Below are 23,141 nucleotides of genomic sequence, written 5' to 3'. Positions count from 1 at the left end.
CTGAATATTATCTGATGGTTTCAACAATAAGAAATCTAGTATACCATGTTTGGTTGTTATACCTGTTTCCTGGAGAAGTTCATCCTAGCCATTATTCAGAAGAATTTAACAAATGAAAATTGTAACTTGGATGGAGAGTTGTCTCATTGACACTCATACCACATCTTCCTATATTTATTAACTAAATCTTAAATCTGGTGTACCCTTCTTAAGAGACAAAAATACTTTTTTTTCTATACTACTTTATTGCACATCAAATAAATAAATAGTCCTTATCACAGGTTTGTTGGTAGTCATGGTAACAATTTTCTGATGTTTCTATGGTAATGTCCGGTAATAAATAAGTCAAATTAGGTAGTTTGTTTGTCAAATCCGGTTGTAGAGAGATAATTGTCAAATCCATGAAAGTTGTCAGGGTTGTCATAATCGGTATTTATTGTTCTATTCCAACTTCGGAAATATAAAATGAGGTTTATCCAATGAATATTCGTGTTCTGCAGAAGATCAGAGGGTCGTTGACCTTGTCCAGATCAAGATTTACATATGAAAATAATGCAGTTTCCAAAGTTGAATAAGAATATTGTGGTCAAGTTCATGATTGTTTTTGTTTACTTTGTTGGTCTTGCAGGTGTCGCTGATTTTCGATCACCTGAAAAATAAATAAAACATGATAAGAACATTTGGTCAAACCAAGAACTGTAATAACTTTATAGCTTTAGAGATAAACACATGAAAATCAAATAAATTCTGTTGAAACATGAATTTATGTAATCCTTTAAACCATATTGTACCTCAGAATGACATGTAAAGTAAGAATTACAGGTACTTCTTTACCTAAAAGGAAACCGCAATTATTTAACAAAAGTTTATAAATGCAATTATTGACAAATGATATCATTAAATGCAAAAATAACCAAATAATATAAACATTGAAAACTTTCAGACATTACAGAAAGTGAATATGACTATAAGTTATTTCAGAGATCAGTTATTTCACTAAATGTTTCAAAGCTTGGTCAATCACAGAGAATAAGTGCAAAAGTAAATGTTGCCTTAACTCTGTAAAAAGCAGAACCTTCCTCAGTTCAAGTGATACTATTGCTTGTCATTAGTAGGAAAATTGTGCATGCTGTAATTTCTAGTATGTTGATCTCTAGATGTCTTCATGTTGTTGTATTTTTCTGGTTTTGGTCTTTAGGAGTTGCAGTTTCATTAGCATATACCTATGTCTCCATTGTTTCAGATTTATCATTTTTTTCCAATAACTGATTACTCATCAGCTTAGGATTTTATCTATATCATGATGTACAAAGATACTACTTAACAATTGATATATTGTATAAGGTACTTAAAACTGTTATACATGTAAATACAAACAGGAAAACACCTGACTTAAACTTGACTGACATGTTTAATATGTTTCATCTTACAGATATTTCTTTTCCTTCCTCATTTACTCGAGGGGCTTTACACAGGTTTACATTCAAATTCAAAATCTACAATGATTAACCAACAAAAAGTCCAGGTTATCAATGGTAATTTTATACCAGAATACACTGAATCATAATTTATTTTTAGGAGGGAAAAAATCTTAAATATTTTTGAAATTTTGAAATATTGCTTCCTGTAAATGGGATTTTATAGATCTTACAAAGTCAGTTTAAACAATGATGAGAAAACCATTTAAAGCCAGGAAGAGATTATCTTTACAGATTTATATCAGTTTCAATATGAACAAGTGAAAGTGTTTTTACCAGAGACATATATATGTCTCTGTTTTTTACATTTTGGATGTGAAAATGTCCTTTAAGGTTTCCCAGAGATAAAGGTTTCCATTCTTTTTGGAAGATATCTGTAGTATAATGCTGGTGATTAATATTGAAAAAAAGTTATGATACTTGCTATGTATTCATGAATGAAAATGTATGCCCAAAGCAGATTCTTAGTATTTACTACAAGGATCTCCCTATAGAAAAATTTTACTTAGTTGAATGCTATTTCAGAAAATGTCTATATTAAGTCAAGAAAATGACAGTTGTTATCCATTCGTTTGATCTTTTAATTTTGCCTTTTGACTTTCTGTTTTGTAATTACCTCAAAATTTAGGTATATTTGTCAAAGGCGGATTTAGGGAGGGGGGGGAGGGGGGGGGGCTTTTTGGGAAAAAATTTGGTTGCTTATATAGAGAATCACTGACGTGTGACTGGAGCAGGCCCCCCTTAAGGTCAGTCAGTGGGCCCCCTCCTTTGAAAATTTTTCATGGTTCACCAAAAACCTTCAAAATCTACAAAAGTGTCATCCCTCAAATAATATAAATATATCTTTATTTGCAAAACATACAAAAACCAATTTTGGTTGTGGCAAATACATTGACAAACAAACATAATGAAACATAATGAAAACTCGACAATATTATAAGAAATATGATAAAAACAGTTACTGTTCTCCTTTCCTCAGTTCTAATGACTCTTTAATAAAAGAAACAACTGCTTTTACATCATTTGGTGTTGATGGATTAAGTATTATCACGAGTTTATCAGTAAAATTAAGTGTATTAAAATTTACATATTTTTGTATATAATATTTTAGAAAGATTTCTCTTATATTTTTATTTATTTTACAGTTGAAGAAAAAATGAAATTCATCGTCTAAGATATTACATATTTTACATTTTCTTTCATTTCGTGGTATTTTGGTATATCGTCCAGTTTCTATGAAGAGACAATGTTCGCTTATTCATAATTTGGTTAACATTTTTCTTGTCTCTTTACTTAGGTGTGATAGGTAGTATTGCATTTGGTTATTTATATTAGATTTAAGAAATTTATATAGATATATTTTATTATTTTCATTTAAGTTATTTATTTTATCATCAATAAGAGTTTGATAATAGTTGATATAACTTTTTTTTAATTGGGGTTTTAACATTTTAGTCTGTTTTAAATATGAAATATACACAATAATAATATGTTTAATTTCCAAAGTTTTTCCAAAGGAAATTGAAGTAACTTGCACTTCAGGGTCATTTCAGTGGTAATTTTATCAATGGTTGTACAGATTCCTTATTTCAGTGGTAATTTTATCAATGGTTGTACAGATTCCTCATTTCAGTGCATTTCAGTGGTAATTTTATCCCATGCAATACCTCTCAATGTGTGTATTGAAAACTTCTAATTATAATTGTGTGAGTAATTTGTAATAAGTAGACATTGATGATATGATCTTATCAATTCAATGATGATTCATTATGAAACTTGTTTAAAAGTCCAAATCATTTCAAAAGAAACAATTAAGAAAATTTCATTCTACATTTAATAGTAAAGCATGTGACATTCATATTTTAAAAAATACCATGACAATGAAACTCTGATTCATAATTATGAAAGAAATAGCAGAAAATTTTCTTATATTTTAATAGAACTTAATATAACACAAATGTGTATTGCCTAACTATTATGACTTCAAACTATGGAATTTCAAAGTAATATTTAAGTTTTTTAAGTGAATTTGCTTCATAATTGAAAGAAGAAGAATATTTGGAGTGAAATAGTAGTTCCCTCCTTCCCTCCCCCACTTTCAAAAGTACAAACATTATATGCATTATATTGTTGCCTTAAATGTGGGTACATCCTGGACAAGCCATCAATCAATCTTTACAAAACATGACACCCTATATATCATAATCCGTTAAACCATATATTTATACCAACAAACCATAGGTTTTAAACTTTAAAATAGAATTTAATGGAATTTAAAATATACCTTGTTGATATTTATCTGAGAAGAATGCACATAAATTGCAATTCAAAGTGAGAAAAATTTAAACTATTTAAAAATGCGAATATTTATTGTCTGCTTCTGAATAAAACTCAAACATTTGCTTTAAAATGGTATTTACATTTATTTTATAGCTTGTCAGCTCGATTTGAATTATAACACATAATTCTTAAATTTTTACTTTTAAGATATAAATCTTCAATTTATTGTCCATATGCTTTTAAATTTTTATGACATAAAATTTATCCTATTTATGGATTTTTGAGTCATTTTCCAAATAACAGTGTAGATATGATTATTAAGAACACTTCACAATTTCCTCCAAGTTCAAACTTTTACAGATCATTTTTCCCAACAATAGTCGTGGGAATAGTAGACTGATATAAAATGTCCCAGAATAAACTTGCTTAAAAATATTTCTAATTATTAAGTTTTTTATAATCTCCATAAATAAAATTTGATAACCTTGTTTAACAGAACTCTGTCTTTAGTTTGTACAAAACCTCAGTTGTGGTCAAAGCCTATTTATATTTTAAATTGAAGTATTTTTACCTTCAATTTACTTCTCACAAAAGCTTTACAAATTTGGTGAAATTAGTCGTTTTATTTGCTTTGATCCCAAGGAGTGTATCCAGGGGTGTGTGATTCTTTATAGATAAGAATAGAAAACCACCAGCCATTATAAATGTAAGCAACAATAAAATTTCTGATAAAAAGCCTTTTTACGAAGGCACTCAATATATTAAAGGTTATTAATTCCTGTGGCTGCCTAAGCCACAAGTTTGACACCTATGACTTGTTCTTGATCTTCTAAATAGTTGAGTGTTCTAATTTCTTTATGACCTAACCAAGAGCCATCTTCAAGAGATAATAGGTCTTAAAATGTCAGTGCAAGATGACCACATCCTACCATGTTATAAAATATCATATTTTTTATGTGTTTTTGTTTTTCATTCTACCACATTTTCCCATATTTTTCAATTTTCACATTTCTAAAAGAGAGGCGAAAGATACCAAAGGGACAAACTCATAAGTAAAAAAATAAACCGACAACGCCAAGGCTAAAAAAAAAAAAAGATCAACAGACTTAACAACAGTTCACAAAACACCACAAGAAGTCAAATTTATTATTTTATAACTTATATTGCACCCTTGAAGAAGTCTCTTCAATGACATTTTGGTTAAATTATACAATAACTTAAATTTATGATATATTTGCACCAAAGTTTATCCCCTACATAAGATTTGTCTGAAGTACCGTGTAGATGACCAGTAAGTCCTTAACACACCCTCGGATTCTACTTAATAACATGTTATAGTACCTTGTCTGATAGGTGTCATAAAGTCACCTGTAATTTGTACCTAGAACACATACAGGTGTAGTATATGTACTTATAAATGATGGGTTAATACACTAGGATTACACTATGTTAGGTAATCCCTTTGATGTACCTCAGACAATGTACAAGGTGTTATAATGTATTAGGTAATCCTTTGATGAGCCCCAGACAATACACATGATACCATCCTACAAGAATGTCCTCATACCTGTACCAAAGTGAGAAAACCCCTGTTTGAATTCAATAATCATCAATAAAGAGGAGAATTCATCAACAATGACTATAAAGTGAATTTGAACTATTATTTTAATCTATTTAAACCCTTCCACCCGAGCTTCCACCCAAAGTTATTTCTTGGGGCTTGCACCAAGATCCAAATCAATACCTTTTCTCAATAAAATGGCTTTTGAAGAAAAATATAGTATATTAAATTCTATTTATAATAAGGACAGTTTCTTAATTTTCATGACTAATTTATAGAAAGAACCTCATGTAGAGCCATTCTCTAACTTTTAGTAAAGAAAACCACAAGACAGCTTGGACTATTTACTTTAAGGTGGAGTATCGGTAATTGGAAGTATTTCAGAATTTTATACAAAATTTAATGGAAATTCACCCTTTAAAAAACTATTCTTTGTCAACTTTTGCATTTAACATTTATGCAAGAAATCAGTGACAATTTGTATACAAAGCTCCTTGCCTTACTATTCATCAATGACTAATACATTTAATAGTAATTTAAAAACATGTATCTATGGTTAATTATTTGTGAAAATGTTATCTGTGACATCAATTAAATGGAGAATTAACTCCTACACCTATCAACAAATCATTTCCTTAATTTGTTTATTTATGTTTATATTTTATGTGCTCTCTTTGTTTACAATGGCGTAGATGGCTCCTCCTGTCTCTAACTGATAAACTTGTCACTTAGAATTTTAATAGTGTAAAAACAATGGGCTTGTTGTGCTTATGAAAAGGTCTGTTATCTTGTGAGCACTTTGAAATTGGATTTTTAAATTTAGGAATTCTTTTTTGAAAAAATGAGTCATAAAGGAGGACTTAAGTTCTTATTTGTAAAGTAATCAACATATTTTCTTTCTCTTAATGCTTTTTTATAGCATAAAGGTTCACTGGGTCACAACTTTGGCATAAACCTGTCTATGTTTTAGTAAAAATAGCCTAAGCCTATAGCCTATGTTTCTAATGTGACAAAAATGAATAATTAATTATTCTTATATTTATACAAACTTTGCACAATTTATAATTGATAATGACAGATTGTACAAGCAAGTAATTTATAATGAACGTTCAAGGTGACCTGATTATGCACAATGTCTTGCTTCAAAATTTGTATACAACATATAAAACCACAAGAAAATCTTGAACTTAAAAAGTAATGAAATAGAGTTTTATATAAGCCGTAATTAAGAAATTATCTCTAATTCTGAAAAACTTTTTCAAAGATTTTCACTTATGTTTGTTTTTTTTATTTAGAAAGCCCAAATTTCTTGGTCATGAAGGTGAATTGAAAAATAAATATAGTACACAGTAGAAACGGTATTCTTTACTTTGATCTCCAGAGAAAGTTCTGCCTCACTATTCAATAACAAAAGGTGTGGAGGAAATGATTATACACAAGACTTATGTTGACATGCTGCCTAGATCACTTAGTTCTCAACATCATATATCATTACAACCATTTACTAAAACAACAACATATATGTTCAAGTCTGTGTTTCTAGGTAGCACTTCTTCAGCTGCAATTTGTATGACCCTAATTGTTTAATTTAATTTACTACAAGTTTTCAAACTTTAAATACCAGCCTTCTATCAAATCGTGACTCTATTGCTAAGGAAGGACTATTTGATTTGAGATAGCGGTGTCAAAATCATGGATATTAACCTGTTTAGTTATCAAGAGTCTGAATTAATAAAATATGTCTTACGGCTGATCTCTCAGTTTGTACTGGAGTTATATCAGTAACCTATCTTTTATGCTACTTCATTGAAAACTATTTTGAAATTTAATTTTCATATTGTTTATTGACAAACGGGTCAGCTTGGCATACCAATGTAAAGATCAATACAAGTTTTAATTTGGCATGTATACAAGCATACTTTTCTAACAGTGCAGACAATTTAAAGTCTTTATACTAATCAATGGTAGCAGATAAAATATTATTGGTAAAGATCAGGCACTTGTCTCTTAAAAAGAAAATACATATATATATAATTTAATATATCACCTTAAAGTAAGGTGCATAGATAATTATTTTTCAGAAACAAGTGCTGGTGTTGAAAAGTGTTAGTTTCATTATCAAACTAGACAGACACTATCATACAAAGCTTCCCAAAGCCATAAGTATTTAAGATATGCCTTAACCAAGGAAAAGACATTAGTTATAAGTGGATCAATTTGTAGACTGCAATAGTAATCAATGCACAATTTACATTTTTATATACCCCATCTAAATTTCTATTCACTAATCTCAAATGCATGCAAATTGAATTGATTTTAACATTGGTGACAAAAGCCTAACTGATTCACAGCTGTGCAGGTATCACACTTCAATTTACATAAAAACTATCAAGCTCTTTACATATCATATAAAAATCAATCTGATAATTAAAAGATAAGATGGCAGGGATTTCAATTAAAGTTGGCTAACTTCCAGACCACACCAGCATTAAATTGTAATTAATTGAGAGAACTAGGCCATACATTTCAAAACTTTTATTAATTAGGAAATAAATATCCACTCCACTTAAGGTTTTATTTGTGTGATTAATTCACTTAACTAGTGACTTACAAAGTAATCTCCCTTTAGTATCACATTCAAGGTGATCAGAGTTATTTCCCTTTAACTGCAGTACCTAGGCTCTAAGTTCTAATGTAATGAAAGCTGAACTCATTTTTAACAAATTAACAAGTAGTTATTGGTTTATTTTAAAAATTAAAAGAAAATGGTAGTTCAGCTTTCATTACGTTTATCTATAACAACATTAAATTATGGTTTCTATGACAGTACAACTATGGAAACACAATGGCAACATGAATCTTACCACGACTAACACTTGATCCAATGGATGATACAGAGGCTGAGTCAAGGTAAAAAGAGGCGGGGTCTGTCAGAAGGAAGAACAGTGATTGGTTAATATATGATGATGAACAGTGTAAACATTTATGAATATTCTCTGATGGTACCATACTTTACGATAATTTTTTAATAAACTGTGGTATGTTTTATGTTAATAACAGATGAAATTAAGACGAAAATATGCATGAAAATGTTCATGAATGTGTTAATTATAGGAATGAATATGTTAATTATATAAAATCAATTCATGAATATGTTAATTATATAAAATCAATTCATGAATATGTTAATTATGTAAAATCAATTCATGAATATGTTAATTATTCATGGTTATGAAGCTGGACACCAATATTTACCTTCAACAAGTAGTTGACATGAGGTAGTTGCCTCCCCTTTCTCACTGACGGCTTTACAAGAGTATTTTCCATCATCTTCAGGGAAAACTTCCATTATAATTAATTTACATTTGTCTCCAATAGCACTTATCTGGAAATCCTAAAATACAAAATTAAATTTAAACAATGCATTTATTATATAAAATAATGACTTTAAGTCCATTGAATCTTTATTGTCCTTTTGAGACAATAATACAGTCTTCTTTTTCTTGAAAAAAAATCAGCATTCAGGTACAATTAAAAATGAAAAGATTAAAAGATTGTTAAGCAAAAATAAAAAAAGAAGAGATATAGGAGCATCAAAGCTAAAAGGCAAAATCAACTAAGGTCAGATTTGTCTAAGGCCTTTGCAATCTCGTACATATTCTACTACAATTTTTTTTTCTCCATTTATAGAAGCAACCATGTTATGAAACATACAAAGCAATTTTGTTTTTATATTCAAAGAACGCAAAATAAAAATCATAATGAAAACACTGTCATTGATGATTCGATATTAAATTGTCATTTTAGTTTTAGTTCTTACCTGGCTGTCCAGAATTTCCTTGCTTTCTCTGTACCATGTGATCTGTGGGCGGGGCTGACCTTGAATTTCACATTCCAATGTCACATTGTCCCCATCTTTACAGAAAATGTCCTTTAATTGTCTTGTAAACTTTGGTTTAGCAGAATCACTAAAAAAACAAAAGGAAACTGATCAAATTCAATTTTCAATTTGAATGTAAACATAAGCTTGTGTTTGACTACAGTAATGTTACTGATTTAAAATGTGTTGCAGTCCCCATCCAATTTGTCATCATACAAATGTCTTTAACTCATTGGTTACTACAAATTACTGTAATACATAAGCAGGTCAAAAGTGAAAAATAATTCAATTCTTGTATCAGGCCCAATCAAGTAGGTAACTTGTATTTTATATTTACCACAAGAAAAGAATTGATAATTCATAGCAAAAACATTGATTTGTTTTTCTAGAATGAATTCTAGAAAAAAACCAAAAAGCACAGAAGGATATATAGTCAACATCTAATATTCCATCTACACTAAAACATACCTGCTTGAAGTGTCAGCCTTTGATTTATCTGAAATAAATATAAACTTCTATAAGGTAATGACTATTGCATTTGTTGTACTTAAAATTTTTATTTTTTTATATAATCTGCATTTGGAATCAAAAATATTTACTAAAGGACACATAGCATGAGAAAAAACAATGTTAGATTCAGAATTTGTATGATGTAGAAATTATCATTGAAACAAGATATAATCCACAGCACTAGTTTTTGAACTTACTTTAAACCAACTTATTATAGCAAGCTATTCATTTTTGCTACTCCTCAGTATGGAAACAACATATATATTACAGTGAATATTTAAAATGATATAATTTACATCACAAAAATGAGAAAATCATATGGAACACAAAATAAAGTATCAACGAGAATAAGTTGGTTTACAGTATTGTGTACGTTTTCTAATTTGTGTGAAACCTTATTGGTAGTCATAGTCCTTAATTATATAAGTACGGCAATATTTGAACATAACAGTCCTACCATATCATTCTGAGAACCCTTTTATCCCATTGTTATATCCTACCCAATTAGACTATTTACTGGGTTTGTAATAACATGAGCAACACGACGGTTGCCACATGTGGAGCAGGATCTGCTTACCCTTCCAGAGCACCTGAGATTACCCCCAGTTCTTGGTGGGGTTTGTGTTGTGTTAAGTTTTTCTATGTTGTGTCAGGTGTATTTGTCTATTTGTCCTTTTTTGTTATTAGCCATGGCCTTGTTAGTTGATTTTTTCGATCTGGGAGTCTGGTATCTTTCGACCCTCTTTTTTCACAATTTTCAGAATTCCCCAATCAAACTTAGACTTACCTTTAACAACAAGTTTAGCATCAGTTCTGAGAATTTCCCCAGATTTGGTCTTAGCTTTACAAGTGTATAGGCCTTGGTCTTTAGGATCAACATTTCTGATCTCTAATTGCTGTGTTCCGTCAGCCTCTTGTTTGATAGTAGAATTGGTAGAACTGGGAAGCTGAAATATAAAATTCAGATGCATTATGGGAAGTAATTTCAATTAAGGTCAAAATTCAAAACTGTTATTTCACACAGGAAATTTAAACATAAAATTAGTTATCTTCAAAGTAAAATAAAGAGTACTCATAATTTTAAAATATTTTTGTTGTTAATGTTCATAGCAGATTGTATTTTATAATTTTTTTCAATAAAAATTCTAAATTTTCTTGTCTAAGAATTTTTTATACATGTACTGTGAAACAAATATTGTTTTTCTTCCAAAGGGAGATAATTGATATGTATCTTTACTCATTGACATGAAATGACAACTTAACTAACCTCTTTTCCATCTTTTTCCCACCAAACTTTGTCAAGTGTGTCATCAATAACACAAACAAATTGTATGTCGTCTGTCGGGTAAACCTCAACAACAGATTCTAATTCAACAACAAACTTTGGTGCAAATTTCCTGGAAAAATATAATATGATTACAATTAAATAATATCATCATGTTTATAAAATATTAATTATATCATTCTAATATTATTATACATATCTTTCACACTTTATGGAACATTTCCTACCTATATAAAACTCTCTTCTAACAAATATTAGTTGCAATTATAATGATTGTTCTGTGTTTACAGCTTGCTAAGGTTTAAAGTGTTCCAGTTTTGGAAAGTATTCTCTCCCCTTAGCAAATGCAAGCCTATGAACCTCTGTTGTTTTTTTTAATGAGCACTGAGAGCTTGCAGATAAGAAAGTGAACCAGTAACTTACTTGTGTTTTCCAGGTTTATCTGTAGGTAAAGCCAGTAGTTCTGATTTTTCTGAAATTAAAGGAAACAGATATCTTATGACACTGGCAAACTATATAAGTTATTAATATTTGAATACATTGGATTCCAATCTTTTACAATGAAAACAATTTTTTTCAAGAACATATGATACAAACATAAGTTTTCTTCCCGTGAAATGTGGCCTCAGTGGCTAAGTGGTCCTAAGTAGTGCAACTAATGTATCACTAGTTGTCAGTATGAACCAAGCATAGGGGAAGTGTGTTCAACTCCAATCTTTATTGACTAGGAATGCCAATTTACCCATCAAAGATCAGTGGTTCTCTCCTCCTTTACCAATGAAAACTTGCCATAAAAAATAGCCACTAGGGCTAAAAGGGGTGTTAAACACACCAACAAATCAATTAATCAATGTTGGGGTTAAAACTTCTGGGTTTTGTCTTTCAAATTGATTTTGTGAAGATTTCTTTTCAAAGATTTCCAATTTGTGAAAATTCTTTTAGGTTTATTTTTTAGTTTATATATAGTTAAAGTGTGTACAGGTCTACAGGAACCCAACCTTTAAACTTTAGACCTAAAATACAAAATATCGTCTAGAATATGTCTTAACATTTTTTGTGATAATATGTAAGTTATGTCACAATAATGAAACTAAAAGATTTGAGTATGCACTATTGTTATTAAGGTGGTACCTAACACTACAGGGAGATAACTCTGTAAAATCAGCAAAACGTTTTAATTACGTTGCGTTGTTAAGGAAATATTAAGCTTTTCAATGATCAAAATAAGTGTTTGTCAAACTGCTATATAACCAGTGTAATTTTTCTGATTAAACGATTGATTCAAATTTTTTGAAATTTTTATATTTTTGTCAAAGGGTCAAAGTAAATACTTTGTCAAAATTTTAAGAAAATTAAATGAGCCAAATTAATTTTAGTTAAGGTGTTGGGTACCACCTTAAGTTTTTATATAAAGATTGTAAGTTAAGCAGCATACCATAATGAAAATCATCGTCTTCTAAATCTTCTGGTGCTAAAAATAAAAATAAAATCTCTACTTCATGCAACTATTAACCAAAAATAAGGTGTTTATTAATAGAAACTACATATGTATATAAGCTTGTTAGTAGTATATGATATTATTATGTACTATGATTCTACATCAGTAATATACAATACTGAGTTGAGTTCGAATGTAGTAGCCATCTAAATATTTGCCATATACATTCTGTATAAGTTCCCATGCATATTCTTGAAAAGTACTTTTTAGTCATTTTTGATGCAGCTTTTTCAATTATTGTCTTTTTTTATTTATAGAAAAAGATTGATCTGATATGAAATATTCATGGAAATTTGAAGACAGCTACTCACAGTTAAGCTTTTATGAATACAATTACATTTTTAACACATTAATAAATGAAATTGACAAAATTACCAATAATACTTTAACAACCATGCATATTATGTAATTTTACTGAAGACTAATGTTAAAATGTTAAACAAAGAAACAATTAGAAATAATATTGAAAATCTATAACTAGTGAAATAAATTAAAGCTAGCTTTTAATGAATTGAATCTATATTTGCAACATTCTGAGGATCAAACGGTACTGATGAATTTAATTGGATAAGAGTGGTCCTTAATATCCCTTATGTCACATTGTATGTAAAGAAAGTACTCCATTTAAACCTCCACAATTGATAGTTGGAACCAACAGCAGGACGCTTAACAAAAATCAATTTGCACTATGGATATATTCTTGCAATGAGTTGGGAGTTTGATGTCAGCAGATATCAAATTTACTACCCTTACTACAAATCATCATTAAAACAATACCATGATGGTCAAGCCTCAAAAAATAAATACATATTATTTACATGATCATAATGTGATTAGTAAAGGTTTAGAGCTGTTACCTCTTAGTGTAAGTTTACACTGTGTCTCAGCTGATCCGTGTTCATTCTTTGCCACACATTTATACAGCCCTTTGTCAGAGATTTCTGTATCATAGATTTCTACGACATATTCACCGTCTTCATAGAATATCTCTATGTGGTCTGAAATAAATCATTAAATGGTTAAAATTAGTAAATATTTAAAGTCTTAAAATTTGATGTTGACTGAGTGACTTTCCGAGTACCAGTATTATAAATAATTATGCTTTTTATTTCAGGTCATATAGTGGAGAAAAGAAAATTCCTTGACATTGAAAATTGACTTTGATGTCAAAGACAGTCTGAATGAGATTTGGACTTTTTCTCCTGACAAGTGCAATCATTGGTCTCCTAAAAAACGTTCATAGACCTAGCAGAATTGATTACATTTTTGTTATGTTTGTGAAAAGATTCCATGGATATGGTTTATTTTCAAATTGCAGAGGTATATTTATGAAATACAATAAAATAAAGAATACACACCTGAATTAATTAGTCTTTTGCCATCTTTAAACCACGTAATGTGAGCCTCTGGATTGGCTTCAACTACAACTGTTAAGGTAGCAATACTACCTGTGCGACAGGTCAGATCTTCAAGTCCGTCTAGAAATCTAGGCGATTGTTTAGCGTCAGATTTTGTCATTTGTTTTGGTGAAGCACCAGCACCACCCATCATCATAGGTGGAATGGCCATTGTTGGAATGTCTTTATATTTTCCTTCAAATTCTTGAGAAGTGAATTGTGATGTGACTTTCTTCATCTGTGATTGTTTTGTTTTGATAAGAGTTATGTCCCCTTCCACATAACAGTCGTACTGTACATTCATGCCTTCCATCACGTCCATGGCAGCAGGCAGATGTTTAATGAAGAATGGTGCTGTAAAGGAAATATTACATTCAGATCTTGTTCAGGGAATTTATGTATCTCTATGTACATTATTCAACATTTAAACAAAAGAAAAAAGTTTTCTTTTTTAAAAAGTTTATAAATCTTGCTAGAATATTTAAGATTGTTTGACTAGAGACAAAGAGGAAAATCAACATGTATGGTAATCTTGAAACAGTTTACAAATGATATTGACCTAGAGCCCTTCCAATATTGATTAGCAATTATTCAAATGTAAGATATCATAGAGCAACAAAATAAGTGAAAAAATGTAGATACAACTATACTTATTTCTATTTTTAAACTATTTTTATACAATGTTACTATACTATGTTTTCAGACAACCGGCTTTGATGCTTTATATAAAATATCTAATTCAGTATCTTTATAATTAAAAAAGTTCTACCTAAGCAAGCTTAGTACTTAAGTATTTTGTATGTGCTTCAATAACTACAGTGCATAGATTTACCCTGTGTGCAGTATTTCTACAATTACTGACTGTCATATATTTTTATACTACTGTTGATTCAATATATTCGTTGGGATACCTTTTTTTTGTGGATTGTGTGAATACAGGCAAACCACAAAATCAAATGTTCAAAGAAAAACAGGCTTGTATGTAGACTTTTTGGTAAAACCACGAAATTAATTATCCATGGACATGCAAGTTTTCCTTATTCCGTAAAAGCTGGTGCCCACGAAAAATAAATGAATCCACAGTATATACTTGTCAGCATAGTTATATATTTGTTTGTGACTAATACATATTATATATTAGTCCCATTTTTCCCCCTCTATTATTTAAAATTTTCATGACTGAAAGACTTTCTACCATTTGAGGCTCACATTTCTTAGAAACACTGCTGACAAGTATGTTAAGTTTATTCTACATTGATAAGTGATATATTTCAAATATTATGACTAAATTTAAAAGTTAATCTATTTAAACATGCAGAGAAAAGATAAGTACCAAATCCTTTATTATCATGGTATTCTCCTGAAAATTAATTGAAGGACTTTTAAAATCATACAAAACAATTTAAAAAGGTACTTTAATTTAAAAAAATGTAAATAAAAGGTTATAATTCATAATAAATATTAATAAAATTTTTAATAGAAACTATGGTGTAAGGGAGATAACACACATTGTATTAAACAAATTATTTTGGCACACAAAATTAATTTGAGAATCAAATTGCCAGAACTCACCTGCAGCTTTCAATGCTTCATCTGTTGGTACTTCTTCTCTGTAAGAACAAATACAGTTTCTTTTATTTAAAACATCAATTTTAGTTACTTCTTCACACGTTAACTTTATTGTATATATCAAAATACTCCCCCACCCCCAATTTAAAAACAAACATATAAATACTTGCATCATACTTTAAAAGGAGTTTAGCTTAGATGAGTTTATATACAAGATCTTGTCCTGTATCTACTAAGATTTTTCAGTTTTTAAATACATTTATTATCAATTTGTTTTCTACAGATTTGAAGAACACACTTGATGCTAACCTATATTTAGATTTTCTGTTGACTTTGACTACACATTTAGCCTCTGTAACACCGAGGGCATTAGAGGCTCTAGCAGTGTACTCTCCAGCATCAGACATCATAACCTCCTGCAGTTCTATGGTATAGGTTCCATGGAGAGAAGTTGTTTTGTGTCGGTAGTCATATTTCAGATCTCGTACTCCTTTGTGCCAGGTTACTGAAATAGATTAAAATAAAAATGAAGTCTATCATGTATAACATTTATTAAAATCATTATAATCATCAATGAAGCAATTATTTTGAACTGTTTTTAATTTTTAATTATTTTACTTTTATTTCAGAAATACTTCAGAATGTCTTCCAGACTTATATTTTGCAAATGAAAAGTTGTAGTTTTGAAAATACCTTTAAAAACCAACAAAATGGATAAATGAAATAAAATCTTTCAGTGCATCAATCTCTACTTATAATATTTAATTATTTCAATCAAACTTGGTGTCAAGCAGTCTATATTACTACTTACAGAATGGTTTAGGATAGCCCTCTACAGAGCAGTCCAAATGTAACCTGTCACCTTCATCTAATTCAATGACTTTGGGAAGGGCCAAGGTGAAGTGTGGTGGGCGTCCACCTGGTATATCCACAGGTTTCTTCCTGTCGTATGTACGTTCAAGTCTTGTTGCCATGGAGAATTCTTCCTCCTCAGAATAGCTTGGTGTTGATGGTGGTGACTTGGAACTGGATCGGGCTAAAATAATTAAACATAATAATATTTTATTGGATAAATCTATAGTTTCATTTATTTACATAATAGTAATGTATACTTTCACCTTCTAGAAATTTGTTGATTAAAAAATACCAAATTATGATTTCACCTGCATCTTTTTAGTGAAATCTATTGTAACCAAAATCAACACGATTTGGACTTCTGACATGAAAAAACTCTTTTAACATGAAAGCTTATACATGAATATGAATGATACTGACCTTTGACCTTGAGACTAGCAGAACATCTGGTATGTCCATATGAGTTCTGAGCCATAATGCCATAGAGTCCTGAGTCACTGACCCGTGAACTTCTGATGACCAGCTCAGCAACACCATCACTGTCAGAGCCAATGTAAATACGTCGTGAGTCAGTTATGTTTGTACCATCCTTCTGCCTGTAAAGTTATGAGAATAGCCCGTTAGAGAAGCAAAATATTTACAAGAAATGGAAAATATATTTTTGGCAATATAGCACATTTTCCCCAGAAATTTATGTCATTGCAGACTATAATCCACATCCTCCTATCAGAATTTCATTGAAATTGATAATTTAAAAAAAATAAAAACATCAAATCAAGTTATATAATCAAAACATTTAACTAAGTCATAAACTGGCTTGTCTGACATTTCCACTTTACAACATGAAATATGAGTGCCATCAGAAAAATTGAAGTAATGATATAAGCGTATGATACAGTAATGTCTCTGAATAAGCATCATAGACTATGATGAAGACAAAAAGTCTGACAGGACAAAAAGGTAAACCAATTGGCAGTTTTAGAACAACAAAAACAGACCAACAGAATTGTTTGTATTAAATGAATTTTTACATGTCCATTCAATTTAATCTTGGCCAAACTATTAATAAGCCAAACTATCAATCAAGTCTAAGGAATATGACAGTTGTTATCCTTTAGTTTGATGTGTTTTGTCATTTTGATTTTGCCATTTGATTAGGGACTTTCTGATTGAATTTTCCTCGGAGTTCAGTATTTTTGTGATTTTACTTTTTAGGTAAAACTTACCATTTAAATGTTGGGGTTGGATTGCCTGTAGCTTTACAAGTAAATGTGACCTCCTCTCCAGCCATAACTATGATGTCATGTAATGGTTCAATAAACTGGGCTCTTTTACTCACTGGTTCTCTTAATGGTTCCTTTTCAGCAGCTGAAAGACAAACATTTTATCTTCACAAATTCTATCATTGTTTTGTAAATATTTTTTATCAAAACTATTTGTTGTGCTTGATTGTTTAACTCCATCTTTTTTATAAAAAAAAAAAAAAAAAAAAAAATACTCTATTTTTATAAGCAGATTAAAATTTGTTCATATAGTAAGCATTTTTCTGTAAACTGGGGTACATCTTTTCAAAGTTTGATCTATAAATCACTAAAAATCAATCTGTCAAAAGAAGTTGTTAATTTTACTTCTATCTACTCACCAACAACTTCAAGAGAAGCCGTGCAGGTTGCCTCCCCTTCACTGTTAACAGCTTTACATGTGAACTGTCCCATATCTCTCTCAGTAACATCCATGATCTCTAGTGATAACAAACCATATTTGTTCTGGAAAGAAAGGGAAAATATTTATTTAAAAAGAATGAAAGAAAACACTCATTAAATTAACAATTGAATAAATCTTATATTTCGATTATATCTTCCATATCATAAATGAAAGGCAGACAAAGGTTTTTTCTTAGCTGTGAAAATAATAAATAAATGTACTATAAAGAGAAAAGAAATTATGGCAAATTGAAGTGGGCTTTCTCATTACAAATACCTCAATAACATATAATTTGAGGATAACCTACCCTGACGAGATATCGTGACTCCTTAGTGACATCACGATCGTCTCTGTACCATGTGACTTTAGGATTAGGTATTCCTGTTACTGTACAGGTGAATGTGACACTATTTCCTACAGAGACTGTCTTGTCCTTCAGTTTGGCTGTAAAGTTTGGTGGTGTTTCTATTTTGAACCTTCTCATTGGTGTTTCCGTGGTTTCTGCTGTGACAGGTTTGATTGGCTGGTAGGTTGATGGTGATTGGAAGGAATCTAGTTCATCATCCTTTGGTGCTTCTGGAATAGATAAATTTATACAAAAACTCATTAAAAAAGGTTCAATGTATGTTATGTGTCTACAACAATCAGCTTATTATTTCTAACATAACTTTAAGAAACTGTTAAAATTAAAATGTTGGTTTCAATTCGTCATACTGGTATAAATAAAATCAAATCACATTGAATATGTATGGCTAGGACGTAACAACCTATACAAAAACACATAGTTTAAACAGTATTTTATTCAACAGGCTTAGCCTATGTAAGCCCTCTCCATGAAACCCGTAAATAAAATATAATTAAGTAAAAGTTAGTATACAAATGGAACCCTGCAGATGAGATTTAATAATGTTCAAAGTAAGTAACCAAACATTTTACTGAAGCACTGGTTAATTCATTCTTTAAAGTTACAATAAAATGTTCTTACTTTGTACACGGAGAATGGCCTCAGTTGTAGAAGCGCCTACAACATTGACAGCTCTACACATGTATCTGCCTGTGTCTTGGTGGTAGGTATCACTGATAGTTAATACGTGGAGGTCACCTTCAGTTGAGACTGTGAAGTGACGTCCAGAGAACAGTTGTCGTCTTTCTTTGTACCACTCTATTTCTGGTTCTGGGAATCCCTTGACCTGGACCTCTAGTCTTACAGAGTTACCCTCTACAATAGTAGTATCCTCTAATCCTTTGGTGAATTTAGGTGGAACAGCTCCTTCTGGGATGATTTCTGAAATAATGAAGTTATAAATACAATATAAAAATATATGTAATAAAACAGAAAGAAATTTCAGGCAGGCAGATTTTATCTTAATGAAAAAAAAAAAAAAACCAACCTAATCAGTAAAAACTCCTTAATGAAACAGTTACCTTGCTAATTTTGCAGTGATTTGTGGCTTAGAAAAAAAGAAATACTTTAAGAATAATTTTTTTGTTAAAAGAATTATGATCAATTACCAATGCCAATCTTACCTATGACTTTAACTTCACAAGAACACATAGAATTTCCATACGGATTGACTGCCTCACACTGCCATTGTCCTGCATCTTCAGGAGCAATCTCATGTATAATGAGACGATATACACCCTTCATGTGTTCTAAGTCATATCTCTCGGAGGATTTAATCACTTTACCATTGTGGTACCAGGTCACATCAGGTTCTGGACGACACGTTACTGAAAAAACAATAAGGATATCAATAAAAAAAACCTGAAAAAACAACATTGGGTATGATATAGGTACAAAATGAATAAACATCTACAAAATGTGATATTATTTTTGTAAAGTATCTAAAAAAAAAGACAAAAAGCCTCTTCCTTAAATTCCAGATAAACTGAAAAAATGCAATGTAATAACTATTTGTCTTTAGGAATTTTTATAGGTCTTTTTATCAATATTTCTACTGACCTGTTACAGTGAGTTCTAGAGCCTCTCCTACACGTTTTACTTGGTCAATCAGTGGCAGAGTGAATGATGGTGGCACACTATTGTCTAACAAACTGGTATCATAGTCATGTCGAGGATATCTGTAATAAAACATACATACTATATAGTCTATAGATCAACCAAATATAAACTACATTTTTGTTTGTTTGTTTCAAAGAAATTTCAAATCATTGAGAATAGTAGAATTTCTGCATTATTTAACCAATTGATAAAGTTCAATAAAAGAATCTCATTTTAATGCCTCACACGGACATATTATTCGAATTGAATTTGAATCGAATGCGAATCGAATTCACTAATTGCGTTCACACACTCTTCTTTTTTAATTCGAATTACCCAATTGAATTAGAAATACATTCTTGTTAATACAAATTCAAAGTTAACGACGTTTGGACAGTAAAGCGAATTTGACGTGCATTGTAATTTGAATTAGAATTGATGTTAGGACGTAAATGTTCGAATGCTAATTAAACTAATTCACATTAGTTAATGCGAATCGAATTCGAATTACTCTGAACTCAGCATAAGTCAAACATATATATCAAATTATCCTAAAAAATAATAAAAGTTCTGTCACAAGTTGGGATGGTCATTCCGTTATAAAACACTTACTGCATCTTGGCAATAGCTTCATCTTCTGGTTTCTTCCTTCTTCTCCTGTGTTTCTTTTCTACAATAAGACAATATGTACATGTATATACTGATCATATGTATCTTGCATGAAAGAATTCACAGCTAAATTTCTAATTAAAGGGATACAATTGCAAGAATTTTTTCACTATGTCTCTAAGAATGAATATAAATGGGATATACTATGAAAAATATATGCAATTCTCTCATTTTACCTCCGATACAAGAGTGCCATTATGAGCCACCAGTCACTGCTCTGAAATATCTATTATCTACATGAAATTTATGAAAATATAGATATTTGAATGAAATTCTAGATTGATGGAATACTTCGTACCTTTCTTAATTTTTATCAAGATTCGACTAAAATATTCTTATTGACCTTTAATGGTTTACTTTTACAAATTGTGACTTGGATGGAGAGTTGTCTCATTGGCACTCATGCCACATCTTCATTTATCTATTAAAGCTTTTTGTAATACAACAACCCCACCCCCCAAAAAAAAATTACAGTGAAAACCTACCATCAACACTGAGTTTTCCTGTTGTTGATACATCTCCAAATTCATTAACAGCCTTACAGCGGTATTTACCAGCATCTTCTACTTCAAGATCATTAATTAACAATGAAGCATAATTGTCTTTGTATAACATGTGATATTTCTTATCTTCTAAGATCTCATCTCCGTTAAGGAACCATGTGATCTTTGGCGAAGGTTTCCCACTGATCTTACAGGTTAATTCTACACGGGATCCTTCGTATCCATCAGTATCTGTCAAAGGCTCCATAACAACAGGAGCATGGGGTGGCATTTCTAAAAAATAATAGTTAAATCTATTAAATAAAATGCTTCAAAATATACATTTTTTTTAAAAGAGGTGTAAACCTTGAAAAATTTAGGAACAACAACTTGCATTCTGGTATCGTAGCATCATGTATTTTTGTACAAATGGAAACAACAGAATGCACATGTAGAGATATAAAATCATGATTTTAAAAAGAAGATATTCTGCCATAAAGATGTAAAAATACATACAGCCTGGTAAAATTATTATTTTCTTCTGTTTTGTGTTTTTGATACAGAAATTTTATAGAAATCACAAAAAAATCCTTGGAATCTGTGAGGAAAATTTAAGTAAGAATGATTTCTATTAACAATACTTTAATAACAGTTTTGAAGTTGCAAATTATCAATTTTTGTTATGTACATAAAGCTTACCCATTACAAGATTCCTGGCAAATACACCATCATCTCCTTCTTTCCTGAAGATGGCGCTATTTCTGGACAGTTTACCAATGGGTAATAGGTCAAGGTCATCTTCCTTGTGTCTATGTTTGTCATGGTAGTCTTTGTGATGGAGTGTTGACAATTTCTTGCCTGTGAGTTTCTTCTCCGCAGCACCCTGCATTAAGTTTTAAAAAGATTCATCAAGAAACAGATAAAATGAAAACCTGTATACATTATTATGTGATATGACATCAAAGTTAGACGATATCAATATCTATGATTCAGTAAAGAATTATAAAGTTTGACCATCGTTTTCTTCATATTTGTATTTAGAAAACATAACTAATAGTGATGAGTTAACAAATATTATAAACACAAAGACAATAAACCTCACTTCTTGCGAAAAACAGATCAGGCACTCAGGTTTTGGAGCAATTAAAAACTATTGTCAAAATCAAAAGATTTTACATTTATTGAGTAATGAGATATTGTGAATTTATTTTCCATGATGATGTATAACAAATATGTGTTTTTCTATCTTTTAAAAACATGCATTTATAAAACATGAACTAAAAAAATAAAGCTTAAAATTGGTACTGTTACTCTAATATTCAATAAATATTTCTCCTACAAAATATTCAAAGACAAAAAACATTTAGAAGGTAGTATTCAGAAACTGATGAGTTGTGTTATATAATACCTGTATGTATTAATGTTTGTATCAGTATTAACTTTTTGTTAAAAACTCCTTTTAAAGGGAGATAACCATACATATTTTTACAAATTCAGAAATTATTGCGACGTTTTATTATTGCGAAAAATGTGAGAGGGTTATAATTGTGGTAATTTAAACTCGCATTTTGAACTTATGTTTATGAATTAAACAGAATTTTTCTCAATATCGCAAAAATTAAAATTGCATTAAAGTCCAAAATGACAAAATCGCAATAATAAGTGCATGCAATAATTTCTGAATTTACAGTAGTTGTTTGAACAGTTGATAAAATGCGCAATAACAGCATATACTCACATGCTTGAGAGTCTTGGCATCATCTTTAGGTTCTCTTGGCTAAAAAAGCAGCAGCAGGATATTAATGCTAGCGTTTTATCTAATTAATTATTTACTTCTTTACATGGTCAATGTATTAATGTCTAGGACTATTTCTATAGTACATGTAAAGTATGATGAAAGCATATGCAGCAAATGTGTGTCTTTATCTAAGTATTACAAACATATTTCATTTATCTATTGCATTTAAAATT

The 23,141-nt window shown here is 30.2% G+C and overlaps 1 protein-coding gene across 11 annotated transcripts in view; it reads right to left on the bottom strand.

Moving 5' to 3' along the window:
* Positions 1-299: 299 nt before the first annotated feature.
* The window catches only part of LOC139503691 (titin-like), a 284,829-nt gene continuing 261,987 nt past the window's right edge, over positions 300-23,141 (bottom strand). For all 11 annotated transcript variants that reach the window (XM_071293518.1, XM_071293519.1, XM_071293520.1 and 8 more), the window contains 26 exons: positions 22,909-22,947; positions 21,870-22,053; positions 21,174-21,464; positions 20,632-20,689; positions 19,981-20,099; positions 19,545-19,748; positions 19,003-19,302; positions 18,325-18,593; positions 17,956-18,079; positions 17,540-17,681; positions 16,734-16,909; positions 16,270-16,494; positions 15,768-15,963; positions 15,462-15,499; positions 15,223-15,249; positions 13,851-14,243; positions 13,350-13,490; positions 12,430-12,465; positions 11,418-11,466; positions 10,977-11,106; positions 10,497-10,656; positions 9,668-9,695; positions 9,140-9,287; positions 8,575-8,713; positions 8,184-8,246; positions 300-649 (listed from right to left, as the gene is read on the bottom strand). In XM_071293518.1, coding sequence (XP_071149619.1) covers positions 609-649; positions 8,184-8,246; positions 8,575-8,713; positions 9,140-9,287; positions 9,668-9,695; positions 10,497-10,656; positions 10,977-11,106; positions 11,418-11,466; positions 12,430-12,465; positions 13,350-13,490; positions 13,851-14,243; positions 15,223-15,249; positions 15,462-15,499; positions 15,768-15,963; positions 16,270-16,494; positions 16,734-16,909; positions 17,540-17,681; positions 17,956-18,079; positions 18,325-18,593; positions 19,003-19,302; positions 19,545-19,748; positions 19,981-20,099; positions 20,632-20,689; positions 21,174-21,464; positions 21,870-22,053; positions 22,909-22,947 — 3,720 coding nt within the window. In that variant the 3' untranslated portion in view covers positions 300-608. The remainder of the gene's footprint in view (positions 650-8,183; positions 8,247-8,574; positions 8,714-9,139; positions 9,288-9,667; positions 9,696-10,496; positions 10,657-10,976; positions 11,107-11,417; positions 11,467-12,429; positions 12,466-13,349; positions 13,491-13,850; positions 14,244-15,222; positions 15,250-15,461; positions 15,500-15,767; positions 15,964-16,269; positions 16,495-16,733; positions 16,910-17,539; positions 17,682-17,955; positions 18,080-18,324; positions 18,594-19,002; positions 19,303-19,544; positions 19,749-19,980; positions 20,100-20,631; positions 20,690-21,173; positions 21,465-21,869; positions 22,054-22,908; positions 22,948-23,141) is intronic.

Source organism: Mytilus edulis, chromosome 14 (assembly GCF_963676685.1).
Source record: "Mytilus edulis chromosome 14, xbMytEdul2.2, whole genome shotgun sequence".
NCBI classification, from domain to species: Eukaryota; Metazoa; Mollusca; class Bivalvia; order Mytilida; family Mytilidae; genus Mytilus; species Mytilus edulis.
This window is presented reverse-complemented; position numbering and strand designations above follow the sequence as displayed.